The sequence below is a fragment of the Salmo salar genome, chromosome ssa03 (assembly GCF_905237065.1).
Source record: "Salmo salar chromosome ssa03, Ssal_v3.1, whole genome shotgun sequence".
Taxonomy (NCBI): Eukaryota; Metazoa; Chordata; class Actinopteri; order Salmoniformes; family Salmonidae; genus Salmo; species Salmo salar.
The window spans coordinates 72,236,935-72,255,119 of NC_059444.1; the positions used below are offsets into that span (position 1 = coordinate 72,236,935).

Here is an 18,185-nt window from a genome sequence, read left to right on the forward strand (position 1 = left end):
GTTTGCAGGCCCTGCCACATAAGATGAGCGTCGGAGCCGGTGTAGTACGATTCGATCTTAGTCCTATATTGGCGCTTTGCCTGTTTGATGGTTTGTCGGAGGGCATAGCAGGATTTCTTATAAGCTTTCCTGGTTAGAGTCCCGCACCTTGAAAGCGGCAGCTCTACCCTTCAGCTCAGTGCGAATGTTGCCTGTAATCAATGGCTTCTGGTTGGGGTATGTGCGTGCAGTCACAGTGGGGATGACGTCCTCGATCCACTTATTGATAAAGGCAGTGACTGATGTGGTGTACTCATCAATGCCATCAAAAGAATCCCAGAACATATTCCAGTCTGTGCTAGCAAAACAGTCCTGTAGTTTAGCATCTGCTTCATCTGACCGCTTTTTTATTGACCGAGTCATTGGTGCTTCCTGCTTTAATCTTTGCTTATAAGCAGGATTCAGGAGGACAGAATTGTGGTAAGATTTGCCAAATGGAGGGCGAGGGAGTTTTGTCTGCGTCTCTGTGTGTGGAGTACAGGTGATCTAGAATTGTTTTCCCTCTGGTTGCGCATTTAACATGGTGATAGAAATGAGGTAAAACTGATTTAAGTTTCCCTGCATTAAAGTCCCTGGCGCGCCGCCTCTGGGTGAGCGGTTTCCTGTTTGCTTATTTCCTTATACAGCTGACTGAGTGCGGTCTTAGTGCCAGCATCCGTCTGTGGTGGTAAATAAACAGCCACAAAAAATATAGATGAAAACTCTCTTGGCAAATAGTGTGGTCTACAGCTTATCATGAGATACTCTACTTCAGGTGAGCAAAATCTAGATTTCGGGCACCAGCTGCAGAGGATAAGTTTATTAGAGTTAACTGCACCTCAGATTGCAACCCATATAAATGCTTCACAGAGTTCAAGTAACAGACACACCTCAACATCAACTGTTCAGAGGAGACTGTGTGAGTCAGACCAAGAAACACGAGCAATGGACATTAGACCGGTGGAAATCTGTCCTTTGGTTTGATGAGTCCAAATTTGAGATTTTTGGTTCCAACCGCCGTGGCTTTGTGAGACGCAGAGTAGGTGAACGAATGATCTCCTCGTGTGTGGTTCCCACCATGAAGCATGGAGGAGGAGGTGTGATGGTGTGGGGGAGCTTTGCTGGTGACACTGACAGTGATTTATTTAGAATTCAAGGCACAGTTAACCAGCATGGCTACCACATCATTCTGCAGCAATACACCATCCCATATGGTTTGCGCTTAGTGGGACTACCATTTCTTTTTCAACAGGACAATGACCCAAGACACCCCTCCAGGCTGTGTAAGGGCTATTTGACCAAGAAGAACAGTGATGGAGTGCTGCATCAGATGACCTGGCCTCCACAATCACCCGACCTCAACCCAATTGAGATGGTTTGGGATGAGTTGGACTGCAGAGTGAAGGAAAAGCAACCAACAAGTGCTCAGCATATGTGGGAACTCCTTCAAGACTGTTGGAAACTTGCCTAAGGTGTCTTGTGTTAGACAGTCAAAAGTGATATAGAGAACAGTCAGACAATCAACCTGTCAATCATTGCTAATCGGTGTGTCAATCAATTAGCTAATGGGCTGGCTCCCGCCCTACCGTGTTAACCAATTAACAGTTTCCAGCCGGGTCGCCCTCTTCATTACTGCATCCAACCCCCATTCACCTCTATGCTGTCTTCCTTTCCTCCTCACCCTCTACCCCTTCCTTCTTTCCTCAGAGCTCCTGGATCCCCTCTAGGTGTCATCTGACAGCCTTTTCCTGGGGAGGGGGACTGAAGTGGAGAGGGAGGGGGGAATAAAAAGGGATGAAGGAGGAAAAGCAGATAGACTAACAGACAAGGAGGGTAGGAGACACAGTCAGAGGAAGAGATAGACACACTATCGCAGCTATGCCCGAAGCCAAGAAGCCAGGTAAGCAGGTCATACACATCATAAGCTTCAATACTGTTGTACAGCTAGTGTCCTCTTTGGACTTCTGTGTATCTATATTGGTCAGTGTTCTTCCTGTCATCGATCGAGACAGACTCTCTACTACTCCCTTAGGCTGGTTCCCTATGTATGATAGTATGTTGTTGATAATGTGATACGTTGTTGTTTTTGCACTTTATACCCCCATAGCGTTCACAGTAGTAATATATGAAGTTTGTTGGCATATCTGTTGGGAAATGTTACGATAAGCATGACAAAGTGATGAAATCATCTGAATTAACATAGGTTGTATTCATTATGAAGGTAGAGTGAGGTAAAGAGAAAAGTGGATGGCAGGAAAGATAGTGAGAATCTGTCTGTTTTTGTGATGGTGGAGAGTCCAGGCAGTGGCAAGGTAGAGGCCTATCTCGTCTCAATAGTTAGTTTGGAACTTTTATTATTATAGGCATTATGATAAGGGTTAAGGTTAGGTCTATGGTTAGAGTGGATAGTTAGTTAAAATGTTGTTGATAGATAATTGATCTACTGAACATCTACAAACCATCTGTTTGGCACTATCGAAAATAGCACATATATGTTAAAATGAGGTTATAGGTTATAATAAGGTTCATGTTATTATTTGCACAGATCTGTGCTCTTTTACATCAAAAAGTCTTCCCATGTCTGTAATAGACCCACACTGTTGATATGGGGGAAAAGTGGTTCAAGTGTGAGGACTTATACATTGTTGGCCTATATTCAGACAGCATTAACACCAGCAATACGTAGGTCTTTTATGCATGGAATTGGTTGTTGTGAAGACCTAGACATTGCAGCTCTGGCATCTGTTGACAAAACATTGCCATAAGTGTCAGTGAAATGTATTGCCCGTATGTAGTAATGTTTGTCTATCTGAGGGGATCTAAAATATGTCATGGTCTCTTTTCAACAGTGACCTTAAGGCACTGTAAATCACATGGCAACATGACATTTGAGAGACTCAAACAGGGAGGGAGAGAGGGAGAAGAATCATTCTTAGAAAGAAAGGTGCTATCTAGAACGTTAAAGGGTTCTTCGGCTTTCCCCATAGGAGAACCCTTTGAAGAACCCTTTTGGGTTCCATGTATAAACCTTTCTACAGAGGGTTCTACATGGATCCCGAAAGGGTTCTACCTGGAACCAAAAAGAGTTCTACCTGGAACCAAAAAGGGTTCTCCTATGGGGACAGCTGAAAAACCCTTTTGAAACTCTTTTTTCTAAGAGTGTAGTGTGGAAGAACAGAGTAGAGCAGTAGCATAGTAAAGCATAGCGATAAGATGAGGGGAGAAAGATGAACGAGATGATGTGTCGGAGGGGGTTATGCCATGTCAGGTGTGACCTCTTCACATCACTACTCTGCACCTCAGAGGCTCAATCTATCTGACCCTGATTGCCTGTCTACATCACTTACACCTCTACTAAACTCTTTCATCTGGCTAACCGATTAATGTGGCCTGTTTGGATCCTTACCAAAGACTATTAACTATATACAGTAAATGTATTCAAAGGGCATACAGTATCTTGTACTGTATTTACTATATGTTTCATTATTATTTTACTGTACTCTGTCATCTTACCTTACACACCCTTCGTTTCACCACTTTTATTCCTGTTTATACTGCCTGCCTGGCTGGCTCAGAGTAATTCCACACCAATTTCTTTATGTCTCAGCCATGTGTTGCCAATCTAGCATCATGACATCATGTAGATCGTGTTCCTGTCACCACATTAATTCCATCCTTTAGACTGCTCTCCCTTAATTTTCCACCAACCCCAAATCCTTGCCCCCCCTTTGAACTTCAACTCAGCCCCGGAGCCTTCCCCTCCCCCATGGCGACTGTCTGGTACTCAAGAAGCCACTGGGACATGGAGAAAGCACGCTTCCCAATAAACAGCATTAAGAATAGTTCTGCAGCCTGTGTGCTTAACCTGAGGAAGGGGATTGAGCTCACCAGAGAGGGAATACCTAAGCTTGGCCAACCAAGTGTTGTGGAAAATATTCATATTTTATCAGAGATATTAATGATTAGCCATGAATGTCTTGTGTTTTGGACATACAGTATATGATTGTGAGACATATCGTGGTATCAATTACACTCAGGCTATATGAGGGGTGATAACAGGTGAAGAGTTGTTTGTTGACGCTGCTTCCTTTCATCAGGGGAGCGAAAATAACACAATTAATTACTCGCTGTAATGCAGTGAAAGATCAGAATCTTTACACCCCCCTCTCTGGGGGTCTGGAGCAGTGGACCGGTGCATTGAAATGTCCCTAATAGAGTGTTATGATATCCCACCAACGTGTTTTGCCGTGGGGAAATTTGATTAGTGAAAGTTTAGGGTTTCATGACCCCCTCAAGTGGAGGCTTTTCAGAGGAGGAAGGGGAGGACCATCCTACTCAGTGAATAAAAAAAATAGTGAAACATTTAAAAGTTATATTTTTTAGATAAAACTGTACTAAATATATTCATGCCATCAAATAACTGATTAAATCACTCTGTGATGGTCTATGGTAGCCTTAACAGCACTCTGTAGGGTAGCACCATGGTGTAGCGAGAGGACAGCTATTTTCCGTCCTCCTCTGGGTACATTGACTTCAATACAAAACCTAGGAGGCTCATGGATCTCACCCCCTTCCATAGACTTATACAGTAATTATGACAACTTCTGGAGGACATCCTCCCACCTATCAGAGCTTTTGCAGCATGAACTGACAGGTTGTCCATCCAATTAATGGATCAGAGAATTAATCTAGAACTGAAAGTATAAGCTACAGCTAGCTATAGCACTGCAGTGCATAACGTGGTGAGTAATTGACTCAAATAAAAAGAAAGGCAATAGTTGAACAGTTTTGAACAAATGAATTTCTTCAAAAATTAAGGAACAGTGGAAACACGTTGTCTGGAATAATGAATCACACTTCACCATCTGGCAGTCGAATGGACGAATCTGTGTTTGGCGGATGCCAGGAGAACTCTACCTATATAATATAATAACCCACAAAACCCAGGAAGAAAAACCCCTACTTAAATATGATCTCCAATTAGAGACAATGAGGACCAGCTGCCTCCAATTGGAGATCAACCCAAAAAACAACAACATAGAAATAGAAAACTAGAACTAAACATAGATATAGAAAACATAGAACAAAATACCCCCTGTCACGCCCTGACCTACTCTACCATAGAAAATAACCTCTTACTATGGTCAGGACGTGACAGTACCCCCACCCCCCACCCAAAGGTGCAGACTCCGAATGCTCCTAAACAAAAACAAACAAAAACAAAGGGAGGGTAGGGTGGGCAACTCCTGTTTATGGCGGCTCAAATGCAGTCCACATAACCTTAACCTCCAGCAGAGGAGGCGGCTCCGGTTCGGGGCGTAACCCCCGCTCCACCCGCTGATCCCTCTGCTTTAGTACCACCGGACTGTGGATCGTCGTCGAAAGAACCGGACTGTAGATCATCGCTGGAGGTTCTGGGCTGCAGGCCGCCGCTGAAGACTCTGGGCTGCAGGCCGTCTCAGGAGGTTCCGGGCAGCAGGCCGTCTCAGGAGGTTCCGGGCTGCGGAGCGTCGCTGGAGGCTCCGGACTGGGGAGCGTCGCTGGAGGCTCCGGACTGGGGAGCGTCGCTGGAGGCTCTGGACCGGGGACCGTCGCTGCAGGCTCCGTGCCATGGATCATCACTGGAGGCTTTGTGCCATGGATCATCACTGGAGGCTCCGGGCCATGGATCATCACTGGAGGCTTCGTGCCATGGATCATTCCTACAGGCTTCAGACCATAGATCATCACTGGAGGCTTCTTTCGTGGAGCTGGAATAGGTCTCACCGGACTAGAGAATGTCGCTGAGAGTTCTGGACTAGGGAACGTCGCTGGAGGCCGGGTGTGCGGAGCAGGCACAAGGTATACTGGGCCGTGGAGGCGCACTGGAGGTCTGGAGCTTATGGCTGGCACAACCCGTCCTGGCTGGATAACCTCCGTAGCCCGACAAGCGCGAGGCGTTGTGACAGATCGCACAGGTTTGTGTTGGCGAACTGGGGGTACCGTGCGTAGAGGTGGCGCAGGATAACCTGGGCCGAGAAGACGCACCGGACACCAGGAACGCTGAGCAGGCATACTCCTTCTTGGCTGAATGCCAACTCTAGCACGGCAACGGTGGGGAGCTTGCACCGAGCGCACTGGGCTGTAGCTGCGCACTGGCGACACAGTGCGCATCTCCGCATAACATGGTGCTTGCTCGATCACTCGCCCCCCACGGTAAGCACGGGGAGTTGGCTCAGGTCTCCAACCTGACTCTGCCAATCTCCCCGTGTACCCCCCACACATTTTTTTCTTTTGGGGCTGTCTCTCGCACTTGCCTCTTGGTTGGTACAGCACCTCATAATAACGCCGCTCTGCTTTAGCTGCCTGTGTGGCAACAGTTTGGGGAAGGCCTTTTCCTGTTTCAGCATGACCTAATCGCCCAACATCAGTGCACGACCTCACTAATGCTCTTGTGGCTGAATGGAAGCAAGTCCCAGCAGCAACGTTCCAACATCTAGTGGAAAGCCTTCCCAGTAGAGTGGAGGCTGTTATAGCAGCAAAGGGGTGACCAACTCCATATTAATGCCGATGATTTTGGAATGAGATGTCGACGAGCAGGTGTCCACATACTTTTGGTCATGTCGTGTATGTTGACGTTAGCTAATATGGTGACAACGATGCAGGCTGTGTGTAGCACTTATGGTATGAAGGTTTGGCTTGGATAGGTTTTTTCGCCTGGTCACAGACAGCTGTTGTGTTGTGCACTGAAATCCTCCAGTGATGGGAAAATGTGAGAGGAGGAGAGCGCGTAGATGTGATGATGCTGTTTGTATGGCTGCTATGAAAGTGAACTGTGTGCTCAAGGATGTATTCATTCCACAAATTCTGTTGCAAAATGTTTCTTAAACAGAAGCAAACAAAACTAAACGGGATGGACCTACCTGAATTTGTCCAATAAAAACTTGTTTTAGTTGCAAAACATAATGTTTTTAAACTGTTTGGACTAATGATGACACCCTAGATCAGCTAGATGCAGGCAAGAGCGTGCAATGCGGTATTGAATGTGTCCCTGTCTGTCATGTTGATTACACCAATTTGTCTCTTGACCTGTGCACCCACGTTAAACTTTAATTTGTAGGCTAGGATGTAGCAACCTCATGATGGGTATAGGACAAATTCAAGTATCATGCCGTAGTCTAAACCTATCGCTGTTACACGGAGCTTGGTGAAAGGAATATGAATGACATCCAATATACTGTAATAGAATTAAGGCCCTAAAAAAATTAACCGTCCTCCCTAATCTTAAATGGCACCGACTGCCACTGACCCCTTCTACCCACACCCCTCCCACAACCCTTTCCACCCCTTCTTCTGGACTGGGCCCTGCTGCCTGGACAGATTGGCAGGGAAAGACTGGCGTCTCCTGAGCCTCCTCCCTCCTCTTCCACACCCTGCCCTCATGAAACCGAGGCAGTGAGTATAGCATTACCTCATACCAGGGCCGTCACCATGCCCCCCCAGGTATGCAGCTCTGGCTTGATGGATTACAGACAGATGCAGAGTCAACAAAGAGCCAGAGGAGTTCACAATCAGAGTGTGAACCGTTAAGCCCCAATATGTCATTAACTAAGACTTTATAAACACTCCGTAAGCATTTGTGGTGGATAGGAACAGTGGCAGTCGTATTTGGCAATGTCCTCTAATATAAAAGTTTTTTTCTGAGCTTTGAGCCAGACCTATTTTAAGCGCCCTCTGGTAAGGCACGGAGAGAGATGCGGAGGGAATGGTAATGAATGGAGATGAATGGAAAAGATAGAGGACAGTTTGGGATGATATTTATGGGGTCTCGTTTATTCCAGTCTGCAGATTCTACTTCCTTAAAGAGGTGTCCTTTTCCTCTGTGCCAAAGTGTTTTTTGTTGAAAGCTTTCTATTTACAAGATGTTCTAAAATACTTGGTCATATTTACGACAATACCAAATAGTATTTGGTATTGTCCTCTCTCTCCGTTTACTTCTCTACCACTCATATTACCATGTCTCATCCTCTCTCCTCCACTGTTCCACTATAGACCTTCACCCAAGACGTGTGCCAGCGGATGGGGGTGGGGTAGCGGCGAGAGACATCACTTGAGGAATGCATACAGGCTATAATTCTTATCATCATTACTGTCTGATAAAATACAGTGTGATATACTACCCTCCCAGGTTCCCTCCCAGGTTCTCTCCCCTCCCTTCCTATGTTCCCTTACAGGCTTACCTCAGGACTGTAGTACCCTAGTAAATGTCCTCCCACCTCTTCCTGTTGCCATGTTGGAAAACATGAAAGTGGTTCGTTAAACAGGTGAAGTTATAGTTGCCAGCCCAGTGACTTCTATAGCCCACACATGCTGTGGTAAAAGACAGCTGCAGCGATTACACAGCACAACTACTGCACAGTGGAAACAAATACACCTGGCTGGGACCCACCACAACCTCCGCCAAGTTACAACCACAAATAATTACTACATTAGAGTGGTATTAATGCTATTCATAGCAAGACCTGATGCCAGCAATATAGGCCTGCGTATATGTTATGGTATTCATTCAACTTACATTACTCTCCCTCCACCATGCCACCTTCCCTAGTCCCCTACTACTACTCCTTAGAATATGCCCCCTCCTTCTGCCTTTGTTCAGAAAACACTGTATGACATATACCTCTATAACTCATCATCGGAACTGTCAAATAAAATCACCAAATGATGGAGCGATATAGAGAGCAGAGGCTTAAGTGTACTCCCATGCTGCCAAAAGCATCACTCTCTTCATCCTCATCATAAAACGATGAAACTCCATCAGTCACACTCTGCCCCCAGCATAGATGCCAAATGCCAATAATACCATTGATACTCCACCACACGCTCAGCGGTATAAATAGACCCTTTGAATATAAATCTCCCCTTTGAGTCCTTATGTGAATATGCCCGATTGGTGCTATAGTTGAATATATTTATGAAAATGTGAAAATGCCAGCATTATACGCAGGTTGAGGTTTATTTTCATGAATCTTGCCCCGTATGCAGAACTGAGCTTTTTCCACTAGATGGGCCAGCTGCAAAGTCAAAATCGTCTGTATTGTAAAAATGAATGAAAATAAAAAATGAGCTTTTTGGTCTTAATTTAAGGTTAGGGTTAGGCATTAGGGTTAGCAGTGTGGTTAAGGTTAGCGTTAGGTTTTGATTACTTTGTGGCCACACTTCAGAGCTGCCTCCAGGGCAAGATTCATGACAATAAATTCCAACCTGCATATTATACCATGGTGACTTTTATAGATAAACAAGCACATGCTGATGTCTAGATAAAGATGTTTATTTGTATCACATACTGTATGTACTGTAGGTCATGCACTTAGAAGTATAATTACTCATTGAATTACAATACTAGATACAACTACGAACACTAAACATTTGGACTTTATTAGCCCACACAGCTACAAGGAGGTTAGGTTTAGGTCCTCATGTTGAAGTTTATAGAGACCACAACTGATGTATAGAACAATCTTAAAATGATCTACTTTGGTTTAGAAACAAGCATCATGAAACCTCTTAACACAATAAATTAATTTGATTTGGTGAAAATCACCTGTTTGGACCTAACTTGCTTACTTCTTTTTCCATGTGGTATCTTCCATGAAATGATGGAAGAAACCCCTTTGGCTCAACTTAACCCACTCTCCCATACTGATATGCAGGATTTTATGGGGTGTGCAGCATCACATGTGAGTAATGTAATGAGACATGTACAGTGCATTCGGAAAGTATTCAGACCCTTTGACTTTTTCCACATTTTGTTACGTTACAGCTTTATTCTAAAATTGATTAAATTAATTGTTTTCCTAATCAACTTACACACAATAGCCCATAATGACAAAGCAAAAACTGTATTACAAATAAAAAAACATACCTTATTTACATAAGTGTTCAGACCCTTTGCTATGAGACTCGAAATTGAGCCCAGGTGCATCCTGTTTCTATTGATCATCCTTGAGATGTTTCTACAACTTGATTGGAGTCCACCTGTGGTAAATTCAATTGATTGGACATGATTTGGAAAGGCACACACCTGTCTATATAAGGTCCCACAGTTGACACTGCATGTCAGAGCAAAAACCAATCTATGAGGTCGAATGAATTGTCCGTAGAGCTCCGAGACAAGATTGTGTCAAAGCAAAGATTTGGGAAAGGGTACCAAAACATTTCTGCAGCATTGAAGGTCCCCAAGAACACAGTGGCCACCATCATTCTTAAATGGAAGAAGTTTGGAACCACGAAGAGTCTTCCTAGAGCTGGCCGCCCGGCCAAACTGAGCAATCAAGGGAGAAGGAAGTTTGTCAGGGAGGTGACCAAGAACCCGATGGTCACTCTGGCAGAGCTCCAGAGTTCCTCTGTGGAGATGGGAGAACCTTCCAGAAGGACAACCATCTCTGCAGCACTCCACTAATCAGGCCTTTATGGTAGAGTGGCCAGACGGAAGCCACTCCTCAGTAAAAAGGCACGACAGCCTGCTTGGAGTTTGCCAAAAGGCACCTAAAGGACTGTCAGACCATGAGAAACAAGATTGTTTGGTCTGATGAAACCAAGATTGAACTCTTTGGCCTGAATGGCAAGCTTCACATCTGGAGGAAACCTGGCACCTTCACTACAGTGAAGCATGGTGGTGGCAGCATCATGCTGTGGGGATGTTTTTCATCGGCAGGGACTGGGAGACTAGTCCGGATCGAGGGAAAGATGAACGGAGCAAAGTACAGAGAGATCCTCAATGAAAACCTGCTACAGAGCGCTCAGGCCTCAAACTGGGGCGAAGGTTTACCTTCCAACAGGACAACGACCCTAAGCAGCCAAGACAACACAGGAGTGGCTTCGGGACAAGTCTCTGAATGTCCTTGAGTGGCCCAGCCAGAGCCCGGACTTGAACCCGATCGAACATCTCTGGAGAGACCTGAAAATAGCTGTGCAGCAACGCTCCCCATCCAACCTGACAGAGCTTGAGAGGATCTGCAGAGAAGAATGGGAGAAACTCCACAAATACAGGTGTGCCAAGCTTGTAGCGTCATACCCAAGAAGGCTTAAGGCTTAAATCGCTGCCAAAGGTGCTTCAACAAAATACTGAGTAAAGGGTCTGAATACTTATGTAAATGTAATATTTCTGTTTTTTGTTATACATTTGCAAACATTTCTAAAAACTTGTTTTTGCTTTGTCATTATGGGGTATTGTGTGTACATTGATTGGAGAAAATAACAATTGAATACGTTTTAGAATAAGGCTGTAACCTAAACATTTTTGGAAAAAGGGAAAGGGTCTGAATACTTTCTGAATGCACTGTATGTCACACGTATGTCACACGTCTATAGGTTGTAGATATCTCTGTGGTGTTGTGAGGGACACCAAGCGCCATTAACACAACATGTTGCCTTTAACTCACGGTTGTAGACATGTTAAAGTGTCACGCCTGCTCCCTCTCCCCCTCCCTGGCGCTCGAAGGCACCACGCTCCCCAGCATTACGCACTCCTGCCACCATCATTACGCACACCTGCCTTCCCCTGTCACGCGCATCAGCAATTATTAATTAATGTTCGTATGGATTAATGTTCGTAGGATTAATGTTCGTATGTCATTGTGTGCTGATGCTGTTCCTGTCTTGTTCCATGTCTGTTCCTCATTAAATGTTCAACTCCCCATACCTGCTTCTCTACTCCAGCGTCGGCCCCTACATTAAAGAGCCTATAGGCAGGTATTTCAGAAGCCCTCTAACATTGGCTTAAGGGAAAGGAATCCTCACCAAGCATACTGTAGATGCATTACCGCAAGGCTAAAATATATAACTAATGGTAGTATAAAACAAACATATGTTCTTTTCAAGATATCACAGATTCAACTCTTTAAGACAACTCTTGCTAATGTATATACATTGTGACCTGGGTCAGTTATGAAATTAGCTAACACTTCAAAGATTAAGCCTTTGAAAGTGATTTATAAAATGAGGCCACACGTGGCAGTAGACTGTCTATGATTTACTACTACTGTATCGGAGGGAGGAGAAGCACACAGAGAGAAGGAAGAGGGGGAAATGTCAAGAGAGATTAAGAACATTCCACGGAGGTTACCCTTCAAAGAGAGAGAGAGGGAGAAGTAGAGGGGGAGAGAGCTGACAGAGTATATATATATATATATATATAATAAATACTCAGGCTACCTGGTACGAATGTTGAAAGATTCTGTATATTTTGAGAAAGAATATGATGTCCTTAGTCCATATAACCCTGTGAGACAAGACGTGCACTTTCATTTACTGTATAGCATAGTTCAAATGCCCCCCCCCATGCATTTCCATTTAATATTGAATGGTAAAAACTTGCCATTTTGATTTGTCCCTGATTTTAATCTGTAAACCTCAAATGATGATAATATGATGGATTTTTCCCCAAAAAGATGAAGCACCGCTTTTCAGAGCAGTGAGGCTGAGGCATGAATACAGAGAGAAGATACTGTTCTATATCCTCTGTCATATATATATATATATATATATATATATACACAGTTGAAGTCGGAAGTTTAAATATACCTCAGCCAAATACATTTAAACACAGTTTTTCACAATTCCTGACAATTAATCCTGGTAAGAATTCCTTGTCTTAAATCAGTTAGGATCACCACTTTATTTTAAGAATGTGAAATGTCAGAATAATAGTAGAGAGAATGATTTATTTCAGCTTTTATTTCTTTCATCACATTCCCAGTGGGTCAGAAGTTTACATACACTCAATTCATATTTGGTAGCATTGCCTTTAAGTTGTTTAACTTGGGGCAAACATTTTGGGTAGTCTTCCACAAGCCTCCCACAATTTGGGTGAATTTTGGCCCATTCCTCCTGACAGAGCTGGTGTAACTGTCAGGTTGGTCGGCCTCCTTGCGCGCACACGCTTTTTCAGTTCTGCCCACAAATGTTCTATGGGATTGAGGTCAGGGCTTTGTGATGGCCACTCCAATACCTTGACTTTGTTGTCCTTAAGCCATTTTGCCACAACTTTGGAAGTATGCTTGGGGTCATTGTCCATTCGGAAGACCCATTTGTGACCAAGCTTTAACTTCCTGACTGACATCTTGAGATGTTACTTCAATATATCCACATCATTTTATTTCCATATGATACCATCTATTTTGTGAAGTGCACCAGTCCCTCCTGCAGCAAAGCACCCCCACAACATGATGCTGCCACCCCTGTGCTTCACGGTTGGTATGGTGTTCTTCGGCTTGCAAGCCTCCCCCTTTTTCCTCCAAACATAACGATGGTCATTATGGCCAAACAGTTCTATTTTCGTTTCATCAGACCAGAGGACATTTCTCCAAAAAGTACGATCTTTGTCCCCATGTGCAGTTGCAAACCGTAGTCTGGCTGTTTTATGGCGGTTTTGGAGCAGTGGCTTCTTCCTTGCTGAGCGGCCTTTCAGGTTATGTCGACATAGGACTCGTTTTACTGTGGATATAGATACTTTTGTACCTGTTTCCTCCAGCATCTTCACAAGGTCCTTTGCTGTTGTTCTGGGATAGATTTGCACTTTTCGCACCAAAGTACATTTATCTCTAGGAGACAGAACGCGTCTCCTTCCTGAGCGTTAAGACGGCTGCGTGGTCCCATGGTGTTTATACTTGCGTACTATTGTTTGTACAGATGAACGTGGTACCTTCAGGCGTTTGGAAATTGCTCCCAGGGATGAACCAGACTTGTGGAGGTCTACCTTTTTTTCTGAGGTCTTGGCTGATTTCTTTTGATTTTCCCATGATGTCAAGCAAAGAGGCACTGAGTTTGAAGGTAGGCCTTGAAATACATCTACAGGTACACCTCCAATTGACTCAAATGATGTCAATTAGCCTATCAGAAGCTTCTAAAGCCATTACATAATTTTCTGGAATTTTCCAAGCTGTTTAAAGGCACAGTCAACTTAGTGTATGTAAACTTCTGACCCACTGGAATTGTGATACAGTGAGTTATAAGTGAAATAACCTGTCTGTTAACAATTGTTGGAAAAATTACTTGTGTCATGCACAAAGTAGATATCCTAACCGACTTGCCAAAACTATAGTTTGTTAACAAGAAATTTGTGGAGTGGTTGAAAAACGAGTTTTAATGACTCCAACCTAAGTGTATGTAAACTTCCGGCTTCAACTGTATGTATGTATGTGTGTGTGTGTGTGTGTGTGTGTGTGTGTGTGTGTGTGTGTGTGTGTGTGTGTGTGTGTGTGTGTGTGTGTATATATATATACACTGCTCAAAAAAATAAAGGGAACACTTAAACAACACAATGTAACTCCAAGTCAATCACACTTCTGTGAAATCAAACTGTCCACTTAGGAAGCAACACTGATTGACAATAAATTTCACATGCTGTTGTGCAAATGGAATAGACAACAGGTGGAAATTATAGGCAATTAGCAAGACACCCCCAATAAAGGAGTGGTTCGGCAGGTGGTGACCACAGACCACTTCTCAGTTCTTATGCTTCCTGGCTGATGTTTTGGTCACTTTTGAATGCTGGCGGTGCTTTCACTCTAGTGGTAGCATGAGACGGAGTCTACAACCCACACAAGTGGCTCAGGTAGTGCAGCTCATCCAGGATGGCACATCAATGTGAGCTGTGGCAAGAAGGTTTGCTGTGTCTGTCAGCGTAGTGTCCAGAGCATGGAGGCGCTACCAGGAGACAGGCCAGTACATCAGGAGACGTGGAGGAGGCCGTAGGAGGGCAACAACCCAGCAGCAGGACCGCTACCTCCACCTTTGTGCAAGGAGGAGCAGGAGGAGCACTGCCAGAGCCCTGCAAAATGACCTCCAGCAGGCCACAAATGTGCATGTGTCTGCTCAAACGGTCAGAAACAGACTCCATGAGGGTGGTATGAGGGCCCGACGTCCACAGGTGGGGGTTGTGCTTACAGCCCAACACCGTGCAGGACGTTTGGCATTTGCCAGAGAACACCAAGATTGGCAAATTCGCCACTGGCGCCCTGTGCTCTTCACAGATGAAGCAGGTTCACACTGAGCACATGTGACAGCCGTGACAGAGTCTGGAGACGCCGTGGAGAACGTTCTGCTGCCTGCAACATCCTCCAGCATGACCGGTTTGGCGGTGGGTCAGTCATGGTGTGGGGTGGCATTTCTTTGGGGGGCCGCACAGCCCTCCATGTGCTCGCCAGAGGTAGCCTGACTGCCATTAGGTACCGAGATGAGATCCTCAGACCCCTTGTGAGACCATATGCTGGTGCGGTTGGCCCTGGGTTCCTCCTAATGCAAACAATGCTAGACCTCATGTGGCTGGAGTGTGTCAGCAGTTCCTGCAAGAGGAAGGCATTGATGCTATGGACTGGCCTGCCCGTTCCCCAGACCTGAATCCAATTGAGCATCTGGGACATCATGTCTCGCTCCATCCACCAACGCCACGTTGCACCACAGACTGTCCAGGAGTTGGCGGATGCTTTAGTCCAGGTCTGGGAGGAGATCCCTCAGGAGACCATCTGCCACCTCATCAGGAGCATGCCCAGGCGTTGTAGGGAGGTCATACAGGCACGTGGAGGCCACACACACTACTGAGCCTCATTTTGACTTGTTTTAAGGACATTACATCAAAGTTGGATCAGCCTGTAGTGTGGTTTTCCACTTTAATTTTGAGTGTGACTCCAAATCCAGACCTCCATGGGTTGATGAATTGGATTTCCATTGATTATTTTGGTGTGATTTTGTTGTCAGCACATTCAACTATGTAAAGAAAAAACTATTTAATAAGATTATTTCATTCATTCAGATCTAGGATGTGTTATTTTAGTGTTCCCTTTATTTTTTTGAGCAGTATATATATATATATATATATATATATATATATATATATATATATATATATATATATATATATATATATACGCAACAGGAAACAATTTCAAAGATGTTACTGAGTTAAAGTTCATATAAGGAAATCAGTCAATTGAAATAAATTCATTAGGCCCTAGCCTATGGATTTTACATTACTGGGAAAACAGATATGCATCTGTTGGTCACAGATACCTTAAAAAAAGGGAGGGGCGTGGATCAGAAAACCAGTCCGTGTCTGGTGTAAGCACCATTTGCCTCATGCAGCTCAACACATCTCCTTCGCATAGAGTTGATCAGGCTGTTGATTGTGGCCTGTGGAATGTTGTCCCACTCCTCTTCAATGGCTGTGAAAAGTTGCTGGATATTTGCAGGAACTGGAACACGCTGTCGTACACGTCGATCCAGAGCATCCCAAACGTGCTCAATGGGTGACATGTCTGGTGAGTATGCAGGCCATGGAAGAACTGGGACAGGAATTGTCTACAGATCCTTGCGACATGGGGCTGTGCATTATCATGCTGAAACATGAGGTGATGGCAGCGGATGAATGACACAGTGGTGTAAAAATACTTTAAAGTACTACTTAAGTCGTTTTTTGGGGTATCTGTACCCTACTTTACTATTTATATTTTTGACAACTTTTACTTTTACTTCACTACATTGCTAAAGAAAATCATTTACTTTTTACTCTATACATTTTCCCTGATACCCAAAAGTACTCGTTACATTTTGAATACTTAGCAGGACAGAAAAAGGTTCCAATTCACACAATTATCAAGAGAATATCCCTGGTCATCCCTACTGCCTCTGATCTGGTGGACTCACTAAACACACATGCTTCATTTGTAAATTATGTCTGTGTTGGAGTGTACCCCTGGCTATCCGTAAATAAAATAAAAAACAAAAAAATGGCGCCATCTGGTTTGCTTAATATACGGAATTTGAAATGATTTGTACTTTTACTTATATTTTAGCATTTACATTTACTTTTGACACTTAAGTATATTTAAAACCAAATACTTTCAGACTTTTACTCAAGTAGTATTTTACTGGGTGACTTTCACTTTTACATTTTCTATTAAGGTATCTTTACTTTTACTCAAGTATGACAATTGGGTACTTTTTCCACCACTTTAATGACACGACAATGGGCCTCAGGATGTGCATTCAAATTGCCGTCGATAAAAAGCAATTGTGTTCATTGTCCATAGCTTATGCCTGCCCATACCATAACACCACCGCCACCATGGGGCACTCTGTTCACAACATTGGCATCAGCATACTGCTCGCCCACACGACGCCATACACGTCTGCGGTTGTGAGGCTGGTTGGACATACTGCCAAATTCTCTAAAACAACGTTGGAGGCAGGTTATGGTAGAGAAATGAACATTCAATTCTCTGGCAACGGCTCTGGTGGACATTCCTGCAGTCAGCATGCCAATTGCACGCTCCCTCAAAACGAGATCTGTGGCATTGTGTTGTGTGACAAAACTGCACATTTTAGAGGGGCTTTTTATTGTCCCCAGCACAAGGTGCATCTGTGTAATGATCTTGCCGTTTAGTCAGCTTCTTGATATGCCACACCTGTCAGGTGGATGGACTATCTTGGCAAAGGAGAAATGCTCACCAACAGGGATGTAAACAGATTTGTGCACAACATTTGAGCTATATAATCTTTTTGTGCGTATGGAACATTTCTGGGATCTTTTATTCCAGCTCATGAAACATGGGACCAAACTTTACATGTTGCATTTATATTTTTGTTCAGTATATATTTAGAGGAAGGCTTGACAGTGATGGGGCAGCTTGGGTATAGAAATTGAGGAAATCAAACACTGGTTCATCAACTATCTCAAAGGATATTTGTTAAATATACACCATGGTATCCATCTCTCCCATGACTAAATCTGATGGAGCTGACCCTCAAGCCCTCAACTGAACACTTCTCACCATATCTGACCCCTGATGGCCTTTCTCATCTCCCTCTAGCTCCTTCTCACTTTCTCTCATTTCTCACTCTCTTCTCTTCTCTCTTTCTCTCGCTCTCATCTTTTCTCTCTGTCTGTCATTCTGTCTGTCTCTCTCTCTCGCACTCAATCTCTGTCTCTCTGACTTAACGCTGTACTTAGAACTTTTGGTATGAGTACGGCAGATAGACAGACACTGAGCCGGCCTGTGATAGAGAGAGTGCTGACAGGTCGTAACCAGAGAGAAGCCTTGGCCTAACAAGGCTGAAGGCCTGAAGTAGAGAAGGGGTTGGGTGTTGGTCTAACCAAAGACAATCACTTGTCAAATTCCGGCCTGTTT

At 44.2% G+C, this 18,185-nt stretch overlaps 1 protein-coding gene across 24 annotated transcripts in view; it reads left to right on the top strand.

The window, feature by feature from the left end:
* The first annotated feature begins 1,815 nt into the window (after positions 1–1,815).
* Positions 1,816–18,185, top strand: part of mybpc2a (myosin binding protein Ca) — a 51,413-nt gene continuing 35,043 nt past the window's right edge. For 12 of the 24 annotated variants that reach the window (XM_045715279.1, XM_045715283.1, XM_045715290.1 and 9 more), the window contains exon 1: positions 1,882–1,918. In XM_045715279.1, the coding sequence (XP_045571235.1) occupies positions 1,897–1,918 (22 nt within the window). In that variant the 5' untranslated portion in view covers positions 1,882–1,896. Of the gene's footprint in view, positions 1,919–18,185 lie in introns of all 24 variants that reach the window. The other 12 variants (XM_045715284.1, XM_045715292.1, XM_045715278.1 and 9 more) reach the window with 2 other exon arrangements.